Source organism: Bos taurus, chromosome Y (genome assembly GCF_002263795.3).
Source record: "Bos taurus isolate L1 Dominette 01449 registration number 42190680 breed Hereford chromosome Y, ARS-UCD2.0, whole genome shotgun sequence".
Lineage (NCBI taxonomy): Eukaryota > Metazoa > Chordata > Mammalia > Artiodactyla > Bovidae > Bos > Bos taurus.
Window position 1 is genome coordinate 7165284 of NC_082638.1, and position 27254 is coordinate 7192537.

The 27254-nt window shown below is 34.4% G+C and overlaps 1 protein-coding gene across 2 annotated transcripts in view; it reads right to left on the bottom strand.

The window, feature by feature from the left end:
* The window catches only part of USP9Y (ubiquitin specific peptidase 9, Y-linked), a 127141-nt gene that overhangs the window by 45200 nt on the left and 54687 nt on the right, over nucleotides 1-27254 (bottom strand). For both annotated transcript variants that reach the window (XM_059883965.1, NM_001145509.2), the window contains exons 15-27: nucleotides 26299-26641; nucleotides 25001-25096; nucleotides 23676-23887; nucleotides 22261-22501; nucleotides 21798-21947; nucleotides 20922-21042; nucleotides 11149-11279; nucleotides 10697-10975; nucleotides 7084-7209; nucleotides 5722-5847; nucleotides 4542-4711; nucleotides 1153-1261; nucleotides 659-805 (exon numbers count right to left, since the gene is read on the bottom strand). In XM_059883965.1, coding sequence (XP_059739948.1) covers nucleotides 659-805; nucleotides 1153-1261; nucleotides 4542-4711; nucleotides 5722-5847; nucleotides 7084-7209; nucleotides 10697-10975; nucleotides 11149-11279; nucleotides 20922-21042; nucleotides 21798-21947; nucleotides 22261-22501; nucleotides 23676-23887; nucleotides 25001-25096; nucleotides 26299-26641 — 2251 coding nt within the window. The remainder of the gene's footprint in view (nucleotides 1-658; nucleotides 806-1152; nucleotides 1262-4541; nucleotides 4712-5721; nucleotides 5848-7083; nucleotides 7210-10696; nucleotides 10976-11148; nucleotides 11280-20921; nucleotides 21043-21797; nucleotides 21948-22260; nucleotides 22502-23675; nucleotides 23888-25000; nucleotides 25097-26298; nucleotides 26642-27254) is intronic.

The window sequence follows — 27254 nt, forward strand, 5'->3', positions numbered from 1 at the left end:
ACTTTTATTAACTACGATAAAAAAAAGTAGCAAATGATGAAATATAAGTATTAATCAGACATTTTTTATTAAAAAAATTTTAACTTTTATTAACTACGATAAAAAAAGTAGCAAATGATGAAATGTAAGTATTAATCAGACATTTTTTATTAAAAACATTTTAAAGTACTTTTATTAATTATGATGATAATTTGGAGAAAAAAAATTTTAATAACAAACTGGAGCACTCTAAGCCCCAATTATGAAGTAAAACATTTATACAAATATATCTGTATGTTGCTTCTATCAGTCATGAGTTATTTATCAATGAAAGTATATATTTTGTTTTATTACCTTGAAGGGTTTTTCTTTTTTTTGGCTTAACATTACTCAAAACTATAAACCCTTTTTTAAAAAGAAAAAAATTTAACAGTCAAGTAATAAACTGAACAGGCTTTTCAGGTGGCTCAGTGGTAAACAATCCGCCTGCAATGCATGAGCCATGCACTCAGTGCTGGGTTGGGAACATCCCCTGGAGGAAGAAATGGCAATCCAATCCAGTATTCTGGCTGAGAAATCCCAAGGACAGAGGAGCCTGGAGGGCTACACAGTCCATGGGATCCCAAGAGTCAAGATACAACTTAGCAATTAAACAACAACAGTAAACGGAATAACTTACCCTAATTCTTTTGAGCCAGTCAATTTCATTGTTGAGAAGAACTTCAGCATTGGGCACATTAATATTATTGTTGAAAGCATAATTAAGAAGGTGCCGAAGAAGACTGAAATAGTCACCTGAATGTTTACCTCTCTCTCTTGCTGTGCTCTGAAATACAGTAATTGAAACAACATGAATTAACAAGTCCATGCTCAAAAGTAATTTTAACTTTTTAAAAAAGCCCAGAGAACTTTTAAGTTAAGAGGAAAAATCTAGTATTAATGGCATAAAAAAGATCTCTGATTTCTATTTTTCAAGTAAGATCGAGTATTTTTCCCTTAAGTATTTATAAAAAGCAAATAAAAACCAATGTATAACCAGTAAAGAAAACAACAAGGAAGATTGACTATTTGATTCATTAAACGTAATAAATTAAAAAAAATCTAAAACCACAATTTCCTTAATGTTCCTTAAAGAATAAATCATACTAGTAAGTCTATTAAAAAATGACTTACCCCCAAAATGGTAAAGAGCAAAGTAATGAGGAAAAGCAGAGGTCTGTGTCCCATGCAACATCTGGTGCACATTAAAAAAAACTGTTCCTGTGCCAACTGACGAACAATTCTGAAATAAAAAGTCTATTTAATGTGTTGCTCTCATTAATAAAATTGACATTAATTATTTCAACACTGGTTTATCCTTAACAAGGAAAATAAATTGATAGTAAAATTACAAGACAATTCACCATTAGCACTAAAAAAAAAAAAAAAATCAGTTATTTTTCATGAAGTACCTCACATTACACCCAAATAGGCTGGAAATTATTGAGTTAAAATTTCTTTTTCACTTTTATTTCATTTTTTATTATTCTCGTGTTTTACATTTTAAATTTTTATCAGACTACAGTTGATTTCAATGTTGTTAGTTTCTGCTGTACTGCACAATGGGTAACTAATATCTCTTAATACATGATTTCAGAATCTTCATAAAGAACAAACAGATGAAACAACATATGTCTAAATTTGCAGGATATCTTTCAAACCTCTCTTGGAACAACACATACACCCTAACAGATACAAGATGCCATGTTCAGTTCAGTTGCTCAGTTGCGTCCAACTCTGTGACCTCATGAATTGCAGCATGCCAGGCCTCCTTGTCCATCACCAACTCCCGGAGTTCACTCAAACTCACGTCCATCGAGTTGGTGATGCCATCCAGCCATCTCATCCTCTGTCGTCCCCTTCTCCTCCTATCCCCAATCCCTCCTTGTTGCTCAGTCACTAAGTCATGTCTGACTGTGTGATGCCATGGACATCTTTTCAATGAACAGTGCTTTCAAGCAAACAACCTGGTAATTGTGAGACTACAAGCGCTGTCAAACTGTGGAGAAACACAAATGTGGGGACCTACCCCATGCTTTTCCACCTGCAATGCAGGAGACCAGGGTTCAATTCCTAGGCTGGGAAGATCCCTTGGAGAAGGGAACAGCTAACCACTACAGTATTTTTGCCTGGAGAATCCCATGGACAGAAGAGCCTAGCGGGTTATAGTCCATGGGGTAGCAAAGAGTCAGATGCAACTGACTGACTTTCACCTTCACTCCATGTTTTACTAAATGACAAACTCAGGGAGAGAGGTCTGGTAATTTATACTTTAAATACCAATCCCAAAGATTCTGATAGAAGTTTGAGGACCATTAAAACATTATATTGTATAACATTAATATTAATCTATTTGAGAAGTATTAACAACTCAAACTTTGGAGAAGGAGATGGCAACCCACTCCAGTATTCTTGCCTGGAGAATCCCACGGACAGAAGAGACTGGGGGGCTACAGTCCACAGGGTTGCAAAGAGTCAGACATGACTGAGCGACTTCACTCAACATCTCAAACTTACCTGAATAATTCAGATCTACAAGTAACGTTAATTCACAGACAGTTGCGTAAACTGGTAATGCTTAAAACTACAGCGTGTTTTGCTCTGAGAATGTGTTCAAATGGCACAACCTTCCCTTACTAGCATAAATAATAAACTCAATTATGTTTCTTAATTTCATAGAATAGTAATCTTTCTAAATTTTGACCAAGGCAGGTTCTTTCAAGCTTTGTTGACCAGAGTCCTGACATCAGAACAGAGCCAAATACATGTTGGATGTTAGTGAGTGAACACTATAATATGGATAAATACCATATTTCTGTCTTATGCTAGCTGCTAAAGCTCTGAAATAAATTTATGTTTATTTGCTACTACAGGTGGGCAGGTGCTTTACCACTGAGCCACCAGGGAATACAACTGCCCACTAATCCTATTTAACAATTTAAGTGCAAAACTTCTGCAAACACCGACCATAATCCTGAAGAAACCACACTCTGGTTTGTGTATGGAGAACTGTTGTGTTAGGAGAAGCAATCCAAAAGTTCAGTTCTCCTCTTCCTCTCTTCATTACTCTAAAAAGTTGTATGATGTTTCATTCACTGACACTATCACAGGAGTATAAACAAGTAATGGAGGAGGAAGAAAAAGAAAAATAATAAATGGTTCAAATTAAGTGTATCTGAAGTCAGGTTACTGGCCTGACTTCAATTCACATAAATTGCCCCAATATAAGCTGAGGCAATTTCTGAACCTTTAAAAGTCCCTTTGATTTACAAAAACAGCAAAAGGAGTTTAAAAAACTTCCAAATAGTACTTAAAATGTTGCACATGTATAGATTTCTTCACAATTTTCTGCACAGGTAACTAAATACTTTTAACAAATTTTCAAAGGTGTTTCACAATGCATTGCTCAAGCTCACTTAAAAAACAGGTATGGAAGAGGACATGGAAAAATGGAAAACTCTGTACATTGCTGGTAAGCCTACACTGTAACTCCTGGTGGAGCCTGAAAAAGCTGAAGGATTCCTACATGACCTAAGAGATCCACTCCAAATTACAAACTGAATTACAAAAGAACTGAAAATGAGAACTCAAACCAGTTTCTACTTCACAACAATAGTCACAGCAGTACTATTCACAACAGTCAAAAAAGAAACAACTGAAGTGTTCACCAAAAGGTGAATGCAAAAACAAAAATACAATACATATATAGAATGAAATATTATTCAGCATTAAAAATAAAGAAAATTCCTTAACATGCTACATGTTTGAACCTTGAGATTATGCTAAGTCAAACAAGTGAAAACCCAAAAGGACCAATAATATGCAATTTCATTTATATGAGGTACTGACAATAGGTCAATACAAAGACACAGAATGCAAATTAGAGATAAACAGGGGCAGAGAGATTTGGGAATGGGAGTTAAGTACTGTTTAAAAAATATGTTTGGGATAGTGAAAAATTCAGGAATTAGTGGTAATTGCCTAACACTGTAATTACTCTTAATGTTATTCACATGAAGTTGTTAAACTCTCTAGTTTTTAGTTATAACTAACTATATGTTTGTATTCAGTAGCTCAATAGTGTCCAATTTTTTGCAAGCCCATGGGTTATAGCCTGCCAGGCTCTTCTGTCCATGAGATTTCCCAGGCAAGAATATTGGAGTAGGTAGCCATTTCCTCCTCCAAGGGATCTTCCCAACCCAGGGATCAAACCTGTATCTCCTTTATCTCCTACACTGCCCACAGAATCTTCACCATTGAGCTACCAGAGATGTAACTGTATGTTAGTACTTTACGCAACTGAAAACTATGAAAGAAAAAAATCAACATGGGAACTTTCCAGAGATGAAAACATATTCAGCTTACATGAAATACATAAAAAAATGTTTCCAAAATATCAAAATGCTACAAAGACAAGAAAAATGCTCCCTTATTTGACTTCTGAGATTTTGATCAAAATTAACTCATGTCTGCTTAAAGAATAAGGTCAGTCTTCTTTCAGATCAACAAAAACAATCACTTACTTGCTGGGACAATGCAATAATAAGTCAATGATAAATGTCTGCCAAGCTTTTTCTTTATTAAGTGTATCCAGGGCTGTTGGAACTAGAGCAAAACATAAAGTCATCACTTCCAATGCTTCACAGCAAACCTGTTCATCTTCCACATCTAGTTCATGGCTTGGACTGCTGGTCTGTAAAATGATGAGGAGTGAACTACTGGTGATACACTGAAGAAAACTTTCAAAATCTTCTAGTTAGTATTTAACACTATATCCACTAAAGACCGTTTGTCTTTAGTCTCTTTACCTGTAGCTTTTGAGACTCTTTAGAATATATCCCAAAATGGATTAAAGGAACATGTTTAATAAAAGCTAAGTATTGCTTCCTTGTCCTTCTGGATATGAGTTGTGTATTTCTGCACTTATCGTGATGCCTTTCTAAAGAATAACTCCGGCACTGTACTTGAAATGTTGATTAGTTTTATTTTATAGCTTTATCTACAATGCCATTTTATTAAAGAAGCAATTAGCTTACACAAATGTTGAAGGTTATAAAAGACTTTTCTAATGTAAAATATACTTGCCTGTAGTTAAATTTTATGTTTCCACATCAAAAAATAAAATCAATATAGTATATGCCTAGAATGGACCAGCCATTTAAATATCCAAAATGAGGAGCCTTACAATTCCAATATCCACTCTCTCCTCTGAACTATACGTAAGTGACTACTTCAGACAAGTAAACAGAAAATCTAGGACCAAAACAGTCTCATTTCTGCAAATAATTTGTTTTATCAAATGAGGAAGAAGGATAATACTGAAACAGTAAAAATTGTTGTTACACCCGAATGCTATAAAATAATCAAGTAAAATATCTGAATGTTATGAGTCCACAAAGTCATAGAAAGCACAATAATTAAAGAAAATTGGAAAAAGCAAATTCTTTACAGCTTAACTATATTCAACTCAATGAGACATTAGGACAAAAAAATTTTAGAAGAAAGCTGCCTTACAGTGAGATCCATAAGTAGTTTTTTTTCAAAGTAAAAATTTTCATATTCTCATCCTAATTACAGAATTTTATTTTAAACCATTAGATACACAAGTGACTTCATCTTCAAAGAGGGCAGACAAGATGAAAATTCAGTCATGTGCAAAATTAACATTCACATAAAGGAATACATCTCCGTAATGACTCTTACCGTCTCGTAAATTTTAGTGATTTCTTCATTAGGGCTAAATACTAGCTCTAATGTCCCACATCCTGATGCCCAGGTGATTTTCTGTATAGCTCTAATAACACAAATATCAGGCATATATCTTGAAGCCTGAAAGAAAACAAATAATCAGTAGTGCTGACTCCAGTAGAGTGAAATAATCAGAAAACAAAAATTTCTTTTTAGAAAACAAAAATGTCATTATTGTGAAAGTAGTAGGATAAAAAGCTCTATATAAAGTAACTATGCCTCCTTCTTCTGACAGTCTATGTTTTCTTTAAGCTCCAAAGTAGATAAAGTCTGGCAGATGCAAATTATTACATATAAGATGAATAAACATTCACAAGGATTATGTTTAATATCCTGTGATAAACCATGATGGAAAAAAAAATGTGAAAAAGAATACATACACACACATACATGCATAACTCAATCACTTTGCTGTATGGCAAAAATTAACACAACACTGTAGATCAACTATACTTCAATAATGTTTAAGAAATTAAAAAATGAACAAAATAAAAACAAAGTAAGTTTTGGTCTCATTTTTCTGTATCTTCAAATGAAGTCTGAGTATGCATGCTGATGAAGCAAAAATATGCTTCTCAGCTATAACGACAATATAGACTTCAGGTTAAGATCTAATCTAGCTGAAACATTGTTCACGAGACTTTTACAAATACAGCAACCAAATTACCCAGCCATTCCAACCCTGTAAGCCATTTCCAACCCAGAAATGAGAAAACATACGCCCAAGAAGCACTTGTGACATTCATTTCAATAGTAAAGAAAACTAGGAATAACACAAATGTTCATTAGCAGAACACATAGAAAGACAATAAAATGTGGTTTTACTCAAAATGAATTCACTACTGACACATAATTTCACAATCATGCTGATTAAAATAAGCCAGACACAAGAGTATATAAAATGATTCATGTAAACTTTTAAAACATGACAATTTTACAGTGACAAAAACCAACAATAAATGACTAGGTTCAGTAGGAAAGAACTGTTGGGACTAACGGAAATATTCTGTTTCTTGACTGCATAATTAAACATTATGTCAAAACTCAGTCTATATTTTACTTTGATCTAGTTTATTCAATATAAATTACACTCAAAAAATCCTATTCAAAGGTTTTTTTAAAGTACTTTATAAAGTATTAATATTAATACATATTAAATTTTACTAAATTTTAGCTAAAGTAAGAGAATCTAACGTGAAAAATCTCAGAGTATTCAACCTCAAATTGTAATATTTATGAGTAGAGTAGAAACTGTGTCAAGAACAATAAAAAAGTAATCCATCCACGATCCCAGAACTTTCAAAGTTTGATACTAACCTCTTCAGATATTTGTTGAGCAAGCCGTATTGATACATTTCTAAGAATACACTCAGATAATGGGTTAGGAATGCTCTGAAGAGCATTTTGTAGCACCACTGCTTGATCATGAGTAACTTGGTTAATCTGAAAAAAAAAAAAAAAAATTTAACCTTTTTACTTGGAGTAAAAACTTGTATATAACTAAACTTCAAAAATTTGTACACCAAAAAATTCATCCATACACTCCTTATCCATCATCTCTATCATACTTTCACTTATCTACAGTAGAATGTATGGTCTTCAGCATAAAAAGTATTTCAGATTGTCAACTTCCACAGTAGACTTCTAAAGTCACTGTGCCTTTTAAAGTCACAACTTTCCTCTGCAAACTCCAATTTCATATGAATTCAATAATGTTTCTAAAACTGCATTTACTTTCACTTGCATAAGATACTGACAGGGTTCTGAACAAATCTACTTGTCTCCAGTTAAATCCTTTGCTAGCCCTCCTACTCAGCAAATAACCATACTTGCCATGATATGACTAAGAAAAGATATGACTAATCAAAAGATAAAGACACTTCTGATTTCTTACCACCTAAACTCTAAATTCATTTCTCTCGCTTCCTTTCCTTTCAGTCTTTAAAATGTTTTTTATGTTTTGTTCAAAAGTATTTTCTCTATCCATGTTTTAAACTTCATCACCCAAGAAACATGAGTAAGTCCCCACAACTTAATCTTCCCTGTTTTCTGTTTTGGTAAGTTAAGTTTTGGTAAGCAAATCTTTCAAAAAATAGATATTTAAGAAATTCAAGAGTTTGTGGAGGTGTTGCCAAAGTCTCTAGGTAGCCAATGAAAATTTACAGCTCTTTAAGGCTTCCAGCTCTTCTCTATTAATTGCAAATCAAAGAAGTTTAACCTTCTGTTTAACTTACTGTTATTTATATTATTATAATTATCATGCACATATTATTTATTTGCTGCTGCTGCTAAGTCGCTTTAGTCGTGTCCGATTCTGTGTGACCCCACAGAAAGCAGCCCACCAGGCTCCCCCGTCCCTGGGATTCTCCAGGCAAGAGTACTAGAGTGGGTTGCCATTTCCTTGTCCAATGCATGAAAGTGAAAAGTGAAAGTGAAGTCGCTCAGTCGTGTCCAACTCTAAGTGACCCCATGGACCCCAACCTACCAGGCTCCTCTGCCCATGGGATTTACCAGTCAAGAGTACTGGAGTGATTTATTTGCTAGGTGCTACTAAATGAGATTTCAAATAAAAATCACATGAAGCAGAGTTTTAGTACAATTTCAGAATTCATTGGATCTTTAATCAGCTAAACTCTTGGGTCTTTTTGAATATTAGAGCCAAGTTACTTTATCTGCTTAGACTGTTTCACTTAAAAATAAGAGAGAAATAAAACAGACTGAACAAATATACTGATCAAATGAGATGAAGTATAATGATTAACATTAAGAGACTCAATGTATTTAGATGATTACAAATTTCAAATAAACTAGCATGAACACATACATGAATCATGTAAGCTTCTGTTAACTTTCATCATACTGCACCTTAAGCAATATAAGGCATATAATAGAGGCATAATTGTTTACTCAATGAATAAAACCATGTTTTCAAACTGTTAATTCAGTCTTACTAATTATTAGGGTTTATTTTTAAGTCAAAGTCTTATGGCACTTTTACACTGAAACTGTTCTTGTTAATTAAGATCACCACTGATATGCTGATTTCTAGTTCAACTCATTAAACAGAGATGTGGATTAACCAAGTTTTGCAAGATAAAAATAACTATTTTCTTTCACTTATCATATTGACAGAACTAAATATTCTCTTTAAAAAAACAAGGTCTCAAATTGTTAACTGAAAAGGAATTAAGGTAAACAAAAAATTTAAAAAGCATAAATGTGAAAAAAACACTATGAAGTTTTACTTAAGAGTATAAATTCTTAAATCCATGAAAAAAATACACGGAATTAGTTTTATCAGTTACAGTACTCATCAAATTATAACCCACTTCTGTTTTATATGTGGTCCTATAATGAACATTTTTAAGATACTAATTTTTCACTTAGCTCCTTTTTAAACATGGGAAACTTGAAATGCACCTTCCCAAGTGGCGCTAGTGGTAAAGAATGTGCCTACCAATGCAGGAGACTTAAGAGACATGGGTTTGATCCCCTGGGTCAAGAAGATCCACTGGAGAAGGGCACAACAACCCACTCCAGTATTTCTACCTAGAGAATCCCATGGACAGAGGAGCCTGGTGGGCTGTAGTTCATGGGGACACAAAGCATTGGACGTGACTTAAGTGACTTAGCAGCACACATATACCTTTAGATCCTTATAACATTTTCTAAATAGTAAGTCTTTGCGAAAAAGACAAGAAGACATGTCTTATATCTACCTCAGTAAGCCCCCACAGTAGGATCATGACCAAAACCTATCAGTTTTTATGTAAATATACACAAAAGGAACAGTATAAAGCAATCTAACTTACAGTGAAAACACAGCACTGTAACTTTTTTAAAATTTACTTACACAAATTTTAACTTTTTAAATGAAACTTTCAAAATTATACAAAAACAGAAAGTATAAATAATCTTCAAGTGCCAATAAATTACAAACAAAAAGCCAATCTTGCTGCCACATCACCCCAGAATTATCTGAGAAAATTCTAGACATTCTATTTCAAAAGAATGACTTAGCATATGTCTCCTATTTTTTAAAAACCTCGTGTTTATTTTAATTACTTATTATTTTTTCTGGCTGCCCTGTGCAGCTTGAAAAATCTTAGTTCCCTAACGTGGGGCTGAACCTGAGCCCTGAAATATAAGTACTGAGTCCTTACCACTGGACAACCAGGTAATTCCTAATAACTCTTCTTTTAAACAAAACCCAAAATACTAATATCTCATCTAAATAATAAAAAACAGTTTGAACATAAAAAATCTAGTGATTATTTAAATTTCCCTGGTTAAGAACTAACTCATTTCTAAACGAAAAAATCTATCTCTAAGCCACTTTTTCTTGAGCAATTTAATCAAGTCATCACTTTAATGTGAATAAACTCAATGAGAAAGCATGACACTTTCAACCTCTGCACTAAATCTCATGTCTTGATTTGCTTTAAGGATGGTACCGGCATAAAGAGTCTTTGGCAGTCATTGTGGTTAAACCGGTTGGTGGGAAGAGAGGTGGGCAATTTGCAAAACAAATCTTTTCTTTTATAACCACTTGTCTGTATATGCCTTTCAGGTACAAGGTAACAGAAGATGAGTGTGAAGTTTTTATGAGACTTAAAGGAAAAGTCAATACTTAAGGGTAATGAAATATCCTCTTTGGTTAGTGTAATCAGTACATATCATTCACATTTTGGGACTTCCCTGGCAGTCCAGTGGTCAGGGTACTATGCCTCCAATGTAGGAGGCACAGGTTTGATCCCTGGTCTGGGAACTAAGATCTCAAACGTTGTACCTCACAGCCAAAGTAAAATTTACATTTCAGTATAAATAAAACAATAGATTGAACTGAACTTACATTCTGTACTAAGACTCACTGAAGGGTCTAATTTTAAAAATTAAATCCTAAACACAAAGCATTTCAAAAAATTATTACCGGTGTTATGGGATCTGCACCATCTACAACTGGCTGACAAGCTTCTGCTACAGCTCTAACATGGCCATAGCCTACTGCAGTTAACAAGAGTTTGGCTATTTTAAGACCACTGAAGTATGCACCCCTTCGTGTTTCCATATCTGTATTTGGCAGGAAGTTATTTTTGGTTAGCATACTCAGTACAAGGGATAAGCCACCACTTTTCAAGAAGTGAAACTGAAAGTCACAAGAATCATCTGCCAGAGGCATATCAGCAGGCATTAACAAGGCATAAACAACCTGAAAAAGAGAAGGGGTGGGGAGGGACAGAAACTGTATTAAATATGTCTTAAATAATTTGTAATTTCTATTTCCCTTACTGTTGCTAAGAAATTCATAACCATCCCCAAAATTACAAATGATGACATCACTACATGATGAAAAACTCTAATTTTGAAAAGGAAAAAACCAACCTCTGTTAGATACAGGACTCGGGAAGCAGAAGGACCAAAGAAAAGTGAATCAAGAGAAGGTCCAAGGTTATTTTCTCCAAGTTTTGCCTGGTCCAAACAAACAGCTCTTAGTTTTTCTACTGTTGTGCTATCTGTAAAGAAAATAGACATAGACTAAAGTAAAATATAATTATGTTGTTAATATTTCATATTCAATATACTGGAGTATTAAACTGAAACATCTATGAATTCAACAAAGTTGAACTGTTAAGTTCAAATGTTACAAGACATAACCAGATCTGGACTGGTTAATGATCAACCAGGGCTCTTTGTCACCTCAATATAGGATGTGAACAGCTGCTACTGAAAGAACTCAAATGAATATCTCCTCCTTCATCCACTGGAAACAGAAAAAACAAAAACAAAAAAAACACAACACTGAAAAGGAATTAGTTCTGCTTGAAATATAAACAATGCAAGCTCTGCTCATCGAGGTCTAAATTACTTATCTCAGTACATTACGCAAAAACTTTTAGCTTCAAGGGGAGGTGTATGTTGAAAAGAAAATGGCCAAAGAAACGATTATTTTCTAACATAAGCGGAAATAGGAAAAGCTATTTATTTTCTTTTGTCATATATAAAGATATGAAGCTTAAAAACAATATACACAATGAAAGATACACTAAAAAGACAGTGCCCTCTTTGAAAAAAGCTTAGCAGCAAATCTGCATGACCTTAGATTAGGACAAGTGACAAGAGGAAAAAAACTGATAAACTGGACTACATGAAAGGACACTATTTAAACAGTGAAAAGAATATAAAGACTTTAAATTACATGATTTAATAAAGGATATTTTTCAGAATATATCAAAAACACTTATGAAACAATAATAAAAAGACAAATAATCCAAATAAAAATAAGCAAAGATTGTGAACAGACATTTCCCCAAAGATATGCCAAGTGTTTGTAAGTAAATTATTAGGCATCAAGGAAATGCGAATCAGAAAAAAAACACCACCTTCACATGTTGGTGAAAATGTGGATAAACTGGAACCCTCATACCTTATTCTAGGAATAGAAAATGTACCATATATTTTACCACAACAAGGAAACCAAAACAAAACTAAGCAAATGATTTTGAATAAGTGATTTGGGGGGGAGGGGGCGGCACATAATGAGTTGATATTAACAATGCTGCTCAGTAGTTCAGGGAAAGGCAATGTCAAGTTTGCAGTGATTAAAAAAAAACTGACTACTTATTAGGTTGTTTGCATTATAAATAAAAATGTTAAAATAAACTGAGAAAACTAATACAATAAGAGTAAAATCTAATAAAACAATCAGAATAATATTTAGGAGGAAAAGTCTTAAAAGCTTGTGAAAAGAATAAAACAGCTTGCAAAAATGGAAGATGTTTAAAACCTAGGTCATTCATTCACTGCACTGCTCATTAGCAAGTAGTTTGTGGAAAACACATGAATTTATCAATGTACTATTAAGCAGTAGTGTCAATGGTGAATTTCATTTACTTTCACGGACTTAACAGTCTTTATAAACTTTTACTGGAAATATAATATGGGTATTCTAATTTGCCCTACCATATAGCAGTTCAGTGTTTAAGCAAAATAGTAATGTTTTTACTGTTTTACTAGTAAAGTGATTTTTGTTAATGCTCAGGGTAAAAAATAGAAATTGTTTGAACAAACAAATATTCTCAAACACTAAACAAAACCACAGACTGGTTCAGAAATTTAGTTAATGCTGCAAACCTGATGTTTCTTAATGAATTTAACCCACAATTACAAAACAGTGCTAAAAATAGTGCAGTAAAGTCATTAAGATACCAACTATGTGAACTATGGAAGTTCACCTTCCACACCTGTAGGTTTTAGCATTCAACTGTTTCAAGAAATGTGATCCAACAATACAAAAACAGAAAACAAAATTTGAAAAACAACCGAAGACTTCACTGTTAAGACTCAAAGCTTCTACAGTTAATCCCTAGTCAAGGAGGTACTAAGATCCAATATGGACACTGAGTGGATAAAAAAGCAAGCAAAATAAAAACCCCTACATGGTTCCAAAAAGCAGAATGTGAATTGACCATGCAATGAGTACTACAGTAAAACCAAGCAAATTAAGTGCTCTGTAAGCATACTCTTCCACAGTCTACCACTACTTCAAAGACCCTCAGTCTCTATTGCTTGTACACTGCCTCAACTCTCACCTCACATCTTTGTTTGTTGTTTGTGTTGGGCATAGTTTGTTTCTGGGAAAAAATGGCTCTCAAGTAATTAAGTTATCAAGCAAACTGTTAGAGGCTAAGAAGCACAAAGTGCTACCAACAAGAAAATAAAAAATTTTAGCTCTTTGCTCTAAGGGCTATAAAGTTGTTACAAACAAACTGAGCATTCACACAATAAAGCAGAAAGAAGCTGAAATCTCTGTTAGCACTACACCTACACTGGCTAAGCTGGTCTATTTCATGGTTATCTTCTTGCAACCACTGGCAAAGCATTAAGCATGTGGCTAGATATGTTAGACCTGACCAAAGGAAAACCATACACAAAAAAGCTTTTAGCACTCCAGAAGAACTAAGCGGGTTCCGAAGAACAAGAGGAAAGAGTTCAAAGCTAGTAAGGGATATCAGATAATCTATGCAAAGCACTACAGCCTGAAGAACTTAAACATCATGTGATAATTGGCATGGATGATGCTGACAAGAGTATCATCATTTGCAGAAGGGGTTAAGGAATTCATGGAAGAAAATGGCTACATTCAGAGCAAGTTTTTTTGTGATGAAACAACTTCGTTTCAAAAAAAAAAAAACATTCAACTGAACTTCTATTCCTCAGAATACCAAGCTAAAGTTCAACACCTGGAAAGATCACATTACTTCTTTGTGTGTGGCAATGCAGTGGGTTGCATGATCAAGCCAAGCTTCCTTTGCTGAGGAAACAATACCCAGCACTCAAAAACAAATTCAAGAATGTCTAGGGCTAGCAATCCCACTGCTAGGCATACACACGGAGGAAACCAGAATTGAAAGAGACACATGTATCCTATGTTCATCGCAGCACTGTTTACAACATCTAGGACATGGAAGCAACCTAGATGTCCATCGGCAGAAGAATGGATAAGACAACTGTGGCACATATACACAATGAAATATTACTCAGTTATTAAAGAGAACACATTTGAATCAGTTCTAATGAGGTGGATGAAACCGGAGCCTATTACAGAGAATAAAGTAAGTCAGAAAGAAAAACACCAATACAGTATATTAATGCATACATATGGACTCTGGAAAGATGGTTACAATGATTGTATATGCGAGACAGCAAAAGAGAACAGATAAAAAGAGAAGACTTTTGGACTCTGTGGGAGAAGGCAAGGGTGGGATGACCGGAGAGAATAGCACTGAAACATGTATATTACTGTATGTGAAATAGATCAGCAGTCCAAGTTTGATGCATGTGACAGGGTGTTCAGGGCTGGTACACTGGGACAACCCTGAGGGATGGGATGGGGAGGGAGGCCGGAGTGGGGTTCAGGATGGGGAACACATGTACACCCACGACTGATTCATGTCAATATATGGCAAAAACCATCACAATATTGTAAAGTAATAAGAGGGGCTGGGGCTTAGCTATCTCGTCCTCAAAATGACTTCACAAGAGCTTCATTATCGAGGTGAAGAAATACATCATGAGGAGAAGCCATCCTTCAAGGTCCTCCTAACAATGTTTATAACCACCCCTAATCTAATCTCTCTGCATCATGTGAGACTGGTGTTCCTGACTCCTAACTCTATGTCACTGCTGCAACCAACAGATTAAACAATTCATCAAATGTATCAAGGTGATTTATACTTCATCTTCAGGAAATTCATGCCACTCTTCAGGCTAAACTTCCCTGCAACATCATGAATGTAAAAAGCTTCAACTGCAGATGCAACTGTGCTTACGAAGTTGCAGACTACTGACGCTTTACAGCCCAAGACAATCAGTGGACCTCAGAAATCATTATGAGATGAAGGAAGTCAATTATTTCAGGGGCTTCCTCACTTGTAATGCAGAAGTCAAGAACCCCTTGCAACAACAAAGTCCTACTGTATACCACAGGGGCCTTATTCAATATCCTTTGGTAAACAATAATGGAAAATAATAATAATAATAAAGAATACCTTGAATGTTCCAATGTATCAATAAGTTGGGAGGTTCTTCCTAGGATGACACAGGATATCTCTGGGGAACAGATTAAAGAGCACAGACAAATTTGTACCAATAAGCCAAGTTCAATCGCTCAGTCCTGTCCAACTCCTTGAGACCCCATGGACTACAGCATGCCAGGAAGGATTCTCTGTCCAGCATCAACTCTTGGAGCTTACTCAAACTTATGTCCATCAAGTCAGTGATGGTCATTCAAACATCTCATAGCGCCTTCAATCTCTGCCAGCATCAGAGGCTTTTCCAATCAGGTTCTTCCCATCAGGTGTCCAAAGTATTGGAGCTTCAGCTTCAGTCCTTCCAATATTCAAGATTGATTTCCTTTAAGATTGAATGGAGTGATCTTGCAGTCCAAGGGACTCTCAACAGTCTTCTTCAACACCACAGTTCAAAAGTATCAAATTCTTCAGCACTCAGCTCTCTTTAAAGTCCAACTCTCACATCCATACATGACTACTGGAAAAACCACAGCTTTGACTAGATGAACTTTGTTGGCAAAGTAATATCCCTGCTTTTTAACATGCTATCTAGGTTGGTCATAACTTTTCGTTCAAGGAGCAAGCATCTTTTAATTTCATGGCTGCAGCCACCATCTGCAGTGATTTTGGAGCCCCCTAAAATAAATGTCTGTCACTGTTTCCATTGTTTCCCCATCTACTTGCCATGAAGTAACTGGACCGGATGCCAGGATCTTCATTGTCTGAAGATGAGTTTTAAGTCATTTATTTTTAAATGCTGAGTTTTAAGTCAACTTTTTCACTCTCCTCTTTCACTTTCATCAAAAGTCTCTTTAAATGTTCTTTGCTTTCTGCCATTAAGGATGTATCTGAAGTTATTGATATTTCTCCCAGCAATCATGATTCTAGCTTGTGCTTCATCCAGTCCAGCATTTCTCATGATGTACACTGCATATAAGTTAAACAAGCACTGTGACAATACACAGCCTTAATGTACTCCTTTCCTAATTTGGAACCAGTCTATTGTTCCATGTCTGGTTCTAGCTGTCGCTTCTTGACCTGCATACAGATTTCTCAGAAGGCAGGTAAGGTGGTCTGGTATTTCCATTTCTACTGTTTTGTGATCACACAGTCAAAGGCTTTGGCATAATCAATAAAGAAGTAGATGTTTTTCTGGAACTCTCTTTTTTGAAGATCCAGAAGATGTTGGCAATTTATCCCTGGTTCCTCAGTGTCTGAATCCAGCTTGAACCTCTGGATGTTGTTGGTTCATGTACTGTTGAAGCCTGGTTTGGAGAATTTTGAGCATTACTTTGCTACTGTGTGAGATGAGTGCAATTGTGCAATAGTTTCAACATTCTTTGGGATGGCTTTTCTTTGGAACTGGAATGAAAACTGACCTTTTCCAGTCCTGTGGCCACTGCTGAGTTTTGCAAATTTGCTGGCATATTCTGTGTAGCGCCTTAACAGTGTCATCTTTTAGTATTTCAAATGGCACAAATGGAATTCCACCACCTCCACTAGCTTTGTCCATGGTGATGCTTCCTAAGGCCCTCTTAACTTTACATTCCAGGATCTGGTTCTAGTTGAGTGATCATACCCTCGTGGCTATCTGGGTCATGAAGATCTTTTTTTTTTTTTAATAGTTCTGTGTATTCCTGCCACCTCTTCTTAATATTTCTGCTTCTATTAGGTCCACATCATTATTCTCCTTTACTGTGCTCATCTCTGCATGAAATGTCCCTTGGTATCTCTAATTTTCTAGTTGGAGATCTGTCATTTCTACCAAAAAGGAACTCAAAAATCTGCTAACATCTTCTACAGATAATGATAATGAGGCAGAAGATTTAGCAGAAACAGAACCATCTTCTGGACACTTGGAAAATGAAGCAGGTTTTCACTAGACAACAATAGTTTACCCTACCTTGCTTTATTTTACTTGCTGCACAGTTCAAAGTCTTAAGCATTGGACCACAAGGGAAATCCCAGGCACTGACTGTTTTAAAAAAATACAGTCCTCAAATACAATCCTTCCATAGAGGTTAAGGAAGCCTCCATGTCACCCAAAGTAGAACAATATGAGTTATAACTACTGTTAATTTGCTTGATTGTCCAAATAAAGAAGAAAAGAAACAGCTTCTTATGTCAATGTTTGTAACTAAAGCACCTATAGTTATGAAGCCTCAACCTTCTACTCTTAAAGATTCTTGTCTTTAACTGTTGCTGATCCTGACAATAGTGTATGTGATCTTCAAAATCTCAGAGTTTAGAATCTGAACCCGGTCCTTCCAATATATGATCCTTTAATATATATCAGTGATTGGAGTTACCCTGGTGTTGAACCCCTTAACTACAGTGTCATACATCTTACTCCTCATGACATCAGGTCTGCAGGCATGTATTGTCATGAACACTGTCATCATTATCATTACAAGAGACTTAAAAAAGAAAAAATTTTTGAGAATGTTAACACAGCATATGTTTGTATCATAATGGTGGTAGATGATGCAAGTTTGTGATTTTCTTATACTAAAATTTTGTATATATACTTTTGCTTTAAATACTGTTTTGTTCAGTTAAGTTTTCTTCCAGCTCAGTAATAGCAATTTGTAAGTGTAAGAAAGGTTATTGTTAGGGTCTAAAAGGGGTTTCACAGTGTATTATTTAAAAATGGTCCATTGTGGTAACCTGACAAAAAATGGATGAAGTCACAGTGGCCACAGTACCCTAGTGGGCACCCTGTTTTTTCCTTAAAGCAATAGCCTGTTTTTCTCTGCTGGTGCTAGTTTATCAAGACTACATGACCAACCGTGAGACACCTCCAGTGGGCGAAGGATAAACTAAGCCTTTCAGGGCACAATTTCCCATTGACAGGTTATAAGATGGAGAAGGAAATGGGAACCCAATCCAGTATTCTTCCAGGAAAATCTCTTGACAGGCTACGGGGCCACAAAGAGTCGGACACAAGTGAAGCGACAGAAAACACACACACACACAGTATAAGAAGGGTTGGCTGTAAAGGGTCACACACACACACACACACACACACACACACACGTTATACAGTATAAGAAGGGTTGGCTGTAAAGGGTCACACACACACACACACACACACACACACACAATCACACACACACACACACACACACACACACGTTATAAGAAGAGTTGGCTGTAGGGTAAGCACTGGATTCTCACTCAAGTCAGTCACTTTCTCTCTGCTTGTAATAAATCTTTCTTTGCCTGAATGACCAGCTCACTCTCTTTTTCTCTGCGCTCGCCTTACAGTTAGTTATGTTATTGCCTCTGTTTACTATGCAGTTAGACCTACTATCTATAAAGAACAATCACAAACTTTTCTTATCATTATTCACTAAACAAAACAAGGTAACAACCATTTACAGCTTGTTAAGTATTATAAGTAAGGTAGAGATTATTTAAATTACAACAGATATATTTTCCAAACTCAAATTACAGTTCCTGCTGCATTTCAAACCTTGAAGTAGGTACAAAGGAAGCTCCATTATTTCAAAGTGCAATGAACAATGCAATTGAAAAGCTTCCAATCTAGCCTAAAATCCAAAGTGACTAAACTGCAGTGCAATGACATAATAAAAATCGAATATTAAGAGAAAAATTAAGGACATATAAATGTCTTTTATATATGCTCATGGAACAATGACCAGTAGTACCTGTTTGTGTGAAAATCATGCTAAAGATAAAACCACCTGTATTTTAGAGACAAGCAATAACAAATGAACATTTGCAACTGATTTGATAAAATGGAACACAGACTTTGAACTTCAACAAAATATTATAATGCCCTAAAAAGTTCTATGACTCTTATCAGGAGACCCATATCATAAAAACTGCACTATATGATTTTTAGCTTGATTGTGCTAATAAAAACTTCTCTGATAATTTGTTTTCTTTTATTTAAGTACCTGCATGGTATCCTTGATTTTATCTACTGGTCCACAAAACCTAACATATTTGCTATCCAGTCTTTAACAGGAAAAGTTTTCTAATCTTTACTAAAAATTTTACTAGAATAACTGGTGCATTTTGAATGGATACAATCAATTACATGATGAAAATATGGCTGTTAATTTTCTGCTTTACATTTTTAATTTTCTATTAGACAACAGACTGTATTTGAGGGAAATCACAATATCATTTTGGAGAATAACAAAATATCATATTAATTACTCTCATATAGTTAAGAAATACAAAGTTTTTTGTAATATACTTCCTAATTTTCTGTAACTTTGTGATTTTCTCCCAGTAATAATATACGGTTGATTTTACAAAACATTAGGTTTAGATGAACAAATATTCTATTACGGTAAAAACACACGAAAGTGTTCATAAAACAGAACTCTAAGAACAGAAAAAAAAAAAAGATAGTGAAAATGTTACAATAAGCTCAAAAAGTCAATTAGGAGTTACATCAATATAACTTTCTAAAGAAAACTGTAATTAGCCAAAACATGAAAATAGATGCAGTAAATCCCACAGGACCTTCTGATGCAGAAAACATTTTCAAAAGCATAAATAAAACAATGCCAAAAATATTAAAAATTTCCAAATCTCTCATGTGTGAAGTAAGTAGTTAAATCATCTGACTGACCAAGTCCACTAAGCAATCACCATCAATGAAAATAAAACAATTCTTCCTAGCTGTTAATCTTCTGCTTTACATTTTTAATTTTCTAATAGACAATAGACTGTCCTTATTTGAAGTAAATCACAGTATCATTTTGAAGAATAACAAAATATCAGAATATAAAAAATCTGAATATAAATATATAAAATATCAGAATATTTAAAAATTCTATAAAGACAAGCCATCAGATCTCAACTAAAAGGCAAAATAAAAAAAGGCTTCACAGAAAAAAACATTGACATAATATTGGCTTCAGTCTTCCTGATGGTCAATAGTGCATGAAATTAACTATGGAACAAAGTTTCAACCTTTAATTCTATGCTCAAACAATTACAAGTAAAATAAACAAAAACACTATAATAGATGAGAGTTCAGTTAAAACACTAGAATAGATGAGAGTTCAGTTGCATTGAGAAAAATAATTTTTGTATGTTAAAAAATTTGCTTCCCATATACCTTTTTTTGTTTGTTTCAGAAGGTTATGTTTCAGCAAAATGAGAACTAAGTGTGAAGACAAAGGTGTGTACCAGATGGTCTATCATACAAAGTTGTATTAAGAAGTCTGAGAACAATAATGATATCCAGGAAAAATAGACTGGAGCAAAAGAAAAACTAAGAAACAATACATCTAACCATGTTGAAAATTGTTTTAAAAAATTACTGAAGGGAATGTGGAAGATTTAATAAATCTAATAATAAACAGAAGAGAAAATCAAGCAAATAATAGGGAGTGAGTTGAAAAAAATATTGTTTTAACTATATGCCCTTAAATATTTTAAAATGGTTCACAGAAAATTCCTCATCAGCAATAGTATGAATGTACATGATCAACACTATAGACTACACCACAAGATATATATTTAAAAAACAGTATTGTTTATTAATTACTTGTCAGCATTAGCAATAGGGTGTGGAGAGAAGTGGGGAGATATTTTTCTTACCCATTGGCATAAGTTTCATAAGTATTCTGGCTCCATCTCTAAGAGGTGGTATATTCAGATTGCTACCTAAGTCAGCAACTTGCCAAAGGAAAGAAATGTACCTGGGATGTTGTGACATTATCTGGAATACAGAATACGAAAAGTATATACCTACATATTAGGTCAAAAAATGTTGTTATTCAAAATTAACCTATACACTTTCCCAAAATAAGTTTTCTACTTATAAATATCATCTTTTTGCATATGCCATCTTTACTATCTGAAACTGCCGGCGTTCCTTATCTTCTCAATTTTACAAATCCACTGATTCTTTGTAATGAAAATACAATCATTTATTAAATAAGCCTTCAAAGCTTCTTTGAATTCTATACAGTTCTCAAAGCTAATTGTAGAAAAGACACTTCATCCTTCAGGGGTAACTACTACAGACTAAATTCCTAATCTAACTGTTGCAAGGAGTCAAATTCCTCTTACACAGAAGTGGTACTATCCCAGGAATAATTCTTATGAAAGAGGGGCAGACAAAGAGTGAGACAGGGCTGTTCCTTCAGATGTAATATTACTAAGAATCTGAAAATAACAGCAGATTATATGTTTCTGTAAAAATGATTCAAAGGAAAAGCTAATATTTTCTAGAATATATGTTTAGTATTATACAACTGTAATCTTTCTTTCCAAATATAATTCTATATCCCTAAGGAAATTTTATTTTAAAATCCAAAGCCAAAAAATTCAACAAGATATTAATATTTAACTGTATATTTATTAGACATTTGCCCAATCTAAAAAACATGTAAACTTGTTAAGAAAGCAGCCATTCTATACATTTCTATTATCAAAGAAGAGTATAATGCTTTACATACAATATCTACTTACCACCCCAGGCAAACAACTTTCCACTTCTTGTTTAGGGCCATCACTGTAACGCTTACAATAGTTCCCAGGAGATCCAGTTGAGGAATCAGAAGAACTATCAGGACTGGAAGGCATATTGCAACTTACTTGTGTAAGTTTGGCCGTAATTATCTGAAAAATGACAGCATGTATAAGTACACAAGAGAATGGAAAATACTTGCACAAAATATAAACTATATATCATGAAGCTAAAAAATATTTCCTGCTTCAACTTTAAACAATTAGAAAGTTAAAATAAACACTTAGCAGTTACCTACTCTACAACACTACTGTCAAGACATCCATCTTACATAAGGTTATAACCCAAACACCTAACAGAGAAGACTACACACAACAATTAGATGCTAAATAAATATTTACGAACAAGTGAAAAACAGCCTCCAGTTTAATTTTGGGAGAGTATTTGAAACTTATATGTACTTACTGATTTGTCTTTTAAGTTCAGCTGTCCAATTAGCTTTCTGTCATCTTCAGAATCTATTAATTCACCACCCACAAAGAGTTCAATTTTTGTATGGGCTACATTTGCCTTAATACGATTGAGAATACATCGTCGTACTGAACCAACAGTATCATTTGTATGAGACCATATATCTAAATCATCAACCTGTCTGCCATGGTTTGGAAACCGAACTATGAGAGACAAATGTTTACCACGGAATGCTCTGTGGGAAAAAAAAACAGTAATATTTAGGAGATGGTCAGAACAAAAATTTGAGAATTTAACATTTTCTTACTAAGATGAAGATTTTGATTTTAGAATACAGAAAACAACAATTTTATGTTTAATTATTAACACTGTAACTAATCTTGAAAGCACAATGTGACTACCCTTCATTGTTATTAACCTCTGTCTCTATGGCTGCAGAAAAAGATATCTACTTAAACTATAATACAGACAAAAATAACACATCAGTTAATTTTAAGCTATAAAAGCTCACTTCACCAGGAATATTTTTAAATGTGGAAGAGATACGCTTAAGCTTGAGAGTGTAAACAAAAACATTAAAATGGATGTTTCCACTAAAAAGAATTGTTAAAAATTTACCCCCAAATATTTCTTAGTATATTCTCTTCCCACAGGTAAGATAGAAAATAAAAATCACATTAAAGTAGTTATTTTACATTTTTCCGTTGAAAAATGTTCAGTTTTAAAAAATCTAATGATACTTATCCTACAAACTTCCTCAAAACTAGAAATGCCATTTAAAACATTATTAAGTAATTTAGTATGTTTATTTAATGTATAACATATCATTTGTATCCTGTAATTTGTAATATATTAATTCATAATTATACTGAAATGATTTAGTGAATTATTTTATGAGTTTCTAAATTTAGGAAAGTTTGGTAAACACGATTTAAAAATATTCTTTGTTACATTTACATAAGCAGCTTTAAAGATTTTTCTTTTTGGTCTGGCTGTGCAGAATATGGAATCTTAGTTTCCCAACAAGGGTGTGAAACAGAGCTCTGTGCACTGAAAGTAGAGGTTTAACCCCCTGATCGCCAGTGATGCCTCTAAAAAACTTTATTATTAACACTATAAACAAATAATATCAAAATAAAAACATCAACTGCCAAAACCAAGGCCACACTTTACAGATGCTAATAGCCTGGAAAACAGCACCTCTCCAAAATACAACTTACAATTTTCTATTAAAAAAAAAAAATGTCTGTAAGATCCAAATAATGTTTTTGAAAGGCAGGACACTGACCACCAGAAATAAATTTTTTGTTTATAGTCTTTTTAATCTATATGTCATAACTTTCCCAATTAGCTAACTAATAAATACAAATAACTTCAAATTAACACCAAAAGACCAGTTTTTTACAAACCTTGACATAGGTAGAATTGTTCTTTCCTCATGATAATCACTATCACATTCATTTATGTATTCCCTTAAAACAGTCAATACTCGAACCATTCGAACAGCTTCCTGTTTTGTACAGTTAATGCTGTCTTTGTCACCATCCAAAACACACAATGTATCATATGAAGCTTTCAAACGATCAAAGCAAGACTGAATAAAGTCCTCATGGATAACCACCTACAAATAATGAGCCAAATAAAGACGTTAAACTGCTTCAAAATATAAAACCAAATGACATCAATCCAATTAAAGACAATAAAATTTCAGCCTTTCAGTTCAGTTCAGTTGCTCAGTCGTGTCCGACTCTTTTCGAACCCATGAATCGCAGCACGCCAGGCCTCCCTGTCTATCACCATCTCCCAGAGTTCCCTCGAACTCAGGTTCATCAAGTCAGTGATGCCATCCAGCCATCTCATCCTCTGTTGTCTCCTTCTCCTCCTGCCCCCAATCCCTCCCAGCATCAGTCTTTTCCTATGAATCAACTCTTCACATGAGGTGGCCCAAGTACTGGAGTTTTAGCTTTAGCATCATTCCTTCCAAAGAACACCCAGGGCTGATCTTCAGAATGGACTGGTTGGATCTCCTTGCAGTCCAAGCGACTCTCAAGAGTATTTTCCAACACCACAGTTCATAAGCATCAATTCTTCGGTGCTCACAGTCCAACTCTCACGTCCATACATGACCACAGGAAAAACCATAGCCTTGACTAGATGGACCTTTGTTGGTAAAGTAATGTTTCTGCTTTTCAAAATGCTATCTAGGTTGGTCATAACTTTTCTTCCAAGGAGTAAGCGTCTTTTAATTTCATGGCTGCTGTCACCATCTGCAGTGATTTTGGAGCCCCAAAAAATAAAGTCTGACACTGTTTCCACTGTTTCCCCATCTATTTCCCATGAAGTGATGGGACCAGATGCCATGATCTTCGTTTTCTGAATGCTGAGCTTTAAGCCAACTTTTTCACTCTCCACTTTTTCAGTCTTTAGGTAATTCCTAATCACATCATGTATTAATCAGCAATAAAATACAAAAGTAAGTTGATAACAAACAAGTATAAACCAACTATGAAAAAAAATTTGGACTGAATGTCAAAGCAAGTATTTTGCTTGTCTCAGCAAACAATAATAAATCATCATAGTCAAAATTATCCTAACCACCTAAAGATAATTATCAAGAGTTGGCCTTTTGTAAGGGACAAAAGTACATTAAGTACTTACATTGAAAAGACTCTACTTAACACAGTTACTTTTCAATTTAACTGTAATGGAAGTTTTTATGCATCTCAATCCTCACCTGATTGACCTGTAATCTGGGGCCAAGATTTGTATATATTTCTTTAAGGAGATCTATAGCTCTGCTGGCAATATCATCATTACTCTGAATTACGACCTAGATCCAAAAATTGAAGTAATTAGTAACATTCAAGATATATTTTCATTTGGTACTTAAATTCAAATGCTATCAATGTTTTAAAAGTGTATAATCTAAGACTAAATTGCTTTTGATATGCAACCCAAATAAAATTAAGTGACAAAATTAAGCAGAATATTAATAATGAATATAAATGAACTTTCTCAAGTAATTTGCTTTAAAAGTAAAAGTGTATACTTTAATCAATATTACGTAATTCTGCAATTTGGCAGCCAGGCTATGAGATTTTCAAGGAGCAATTCAAAGAAGCTAAAAATTTTCCATGAAAAATCATTTATCACAGAAAACAATTCTGTCAACTCCAGAAACTTCTGAACATCTTTCTCACTTATATAACTGTATTAGAGATTTTCACAACATGTTTAATTTTTATTTATTTGGGTGTTTCAGGGCTGCCCCTTTGAGAAGTTCGGGGAGGTAAAAGGAAAGGAATAGAGGGAGACTGAGTCAAAAAACCACTAATAAAAAAAAAAAATACTAATATTAATGAAAGACCAAACACCTTATTTTGCCTAGGGATGAGAAATGAAACGAAATCCCCACATACAAAACACAATATAAGCTGAAGTATAATAGCTTACATTTTGAGATGGTAATTAAGATTTAATTATCAAGATGGAAAAACCCTAAGTACAATATAGCATTTTCTCCTAGGTATTTAACTATATCACAAATCAAGCAATATCATGAAGTTACTACTGACTTCTTCCAACTAACAGTCCTCTTTTCTGTCCTTTATTTGTTTTGGCATTAAATGTACAATAAGCCCTAAGATATAACTATTAAGAAACATAGCCAATGACCTTTTCAAAGAGAATGTGAAAGATGTGCAGGTAGGCAATGGTTACTCTACTTGCACACATCTCAAATAATTCCAAACACAAAGATGCATTGGTGGTGACAGCGGGGAGCGGGGGTGAGAGGTTAGGGGGAGGGAATATGAACTCAAAAATATTGGCAAATAAAAATGATATAACAAGAACTTAAGGGTGAACAGCTCCCACCCAGCACCTTCCTTCTACCCCTCAATTCCTAGCACAAACACCAAAGAGAATAAATATACATAAATTAAAAGCAAAATTATGACTCCTCAATTACATTTTCTAGGAGCCACCTCATGTACAATGTTTGTCAACAGGGGTTCCTACTCCTTTACTTACTCTCCAAAGGTAGTCTAATCCTATTAGTTCCAAATCATCCATCATATAGGCTCTTCTTTTTGTTACTAGTTTCCCTTCTCGACAATTAACAGCTTTGAAGAATCGTTCAAAACATTTCATTCCATTTTCAGTTAACAGGAAAGGATCAAGTTGAAGCACATTACTTTCAAAGAATTCCTTATTAATATCAGGATCTAAGTCTGGTTCATCCCCCATTAACTTGGAATACCACTTAAAACAGGCTTCACGATCACAAACATAAACTGCGTTCTCTGCTAAGCATTTCCATATTTGTTTTGCCTGAGGCGCACAAAGCCACAGCTGGCCATCCTTTAATAAAAACCTTGGGGAAAATATGAGAAATCAGTAATTAGTTTATAAAATTTTACCCTCAAATACAGTTTATTGCAAAGTATTTTAAATAATTCATTTAGCATAATCACATTATAATTACAGCTTAAAAAGGCATCTTTTCAAAAACACTTATATTTTAACCACATCTCTGGCAATTATTATCTAACAAACATCTATTTATTGGCCAACTACAAAGCTCCAGGAACTACGCTAAATGATTTCATCTAAATACAGAAGCTTATTCCTTGTTATGAAAGCTCAGACTTTGAAGCCACATCCTAATTTAGCTTATATGGTTTCAGTGCAAAAGGAGATATTACACATGAGGACTTTCAGCTAACTGCTGTTGCTAAGTTGCTTCAGTCGTGTCCAACTCTGTGCAACCCCATAGACAGCAGCCCACCAAGCTCCCTGTCCCTGGGATTCTCCAGGCAAGAACAATGAAGTGGGTTGCCATTTCCTTCTCCAATGATGAAAGTGAAAAGTGAAAGTGAAGTCACTCAGTCGTGTCCAACTCTTAGTGACCCCTTAATGTTATAAAAAAGAAAACTCAAAGCTTTTTAATTTCTTAAAATATTATACTGAATACCTGCACACAATAA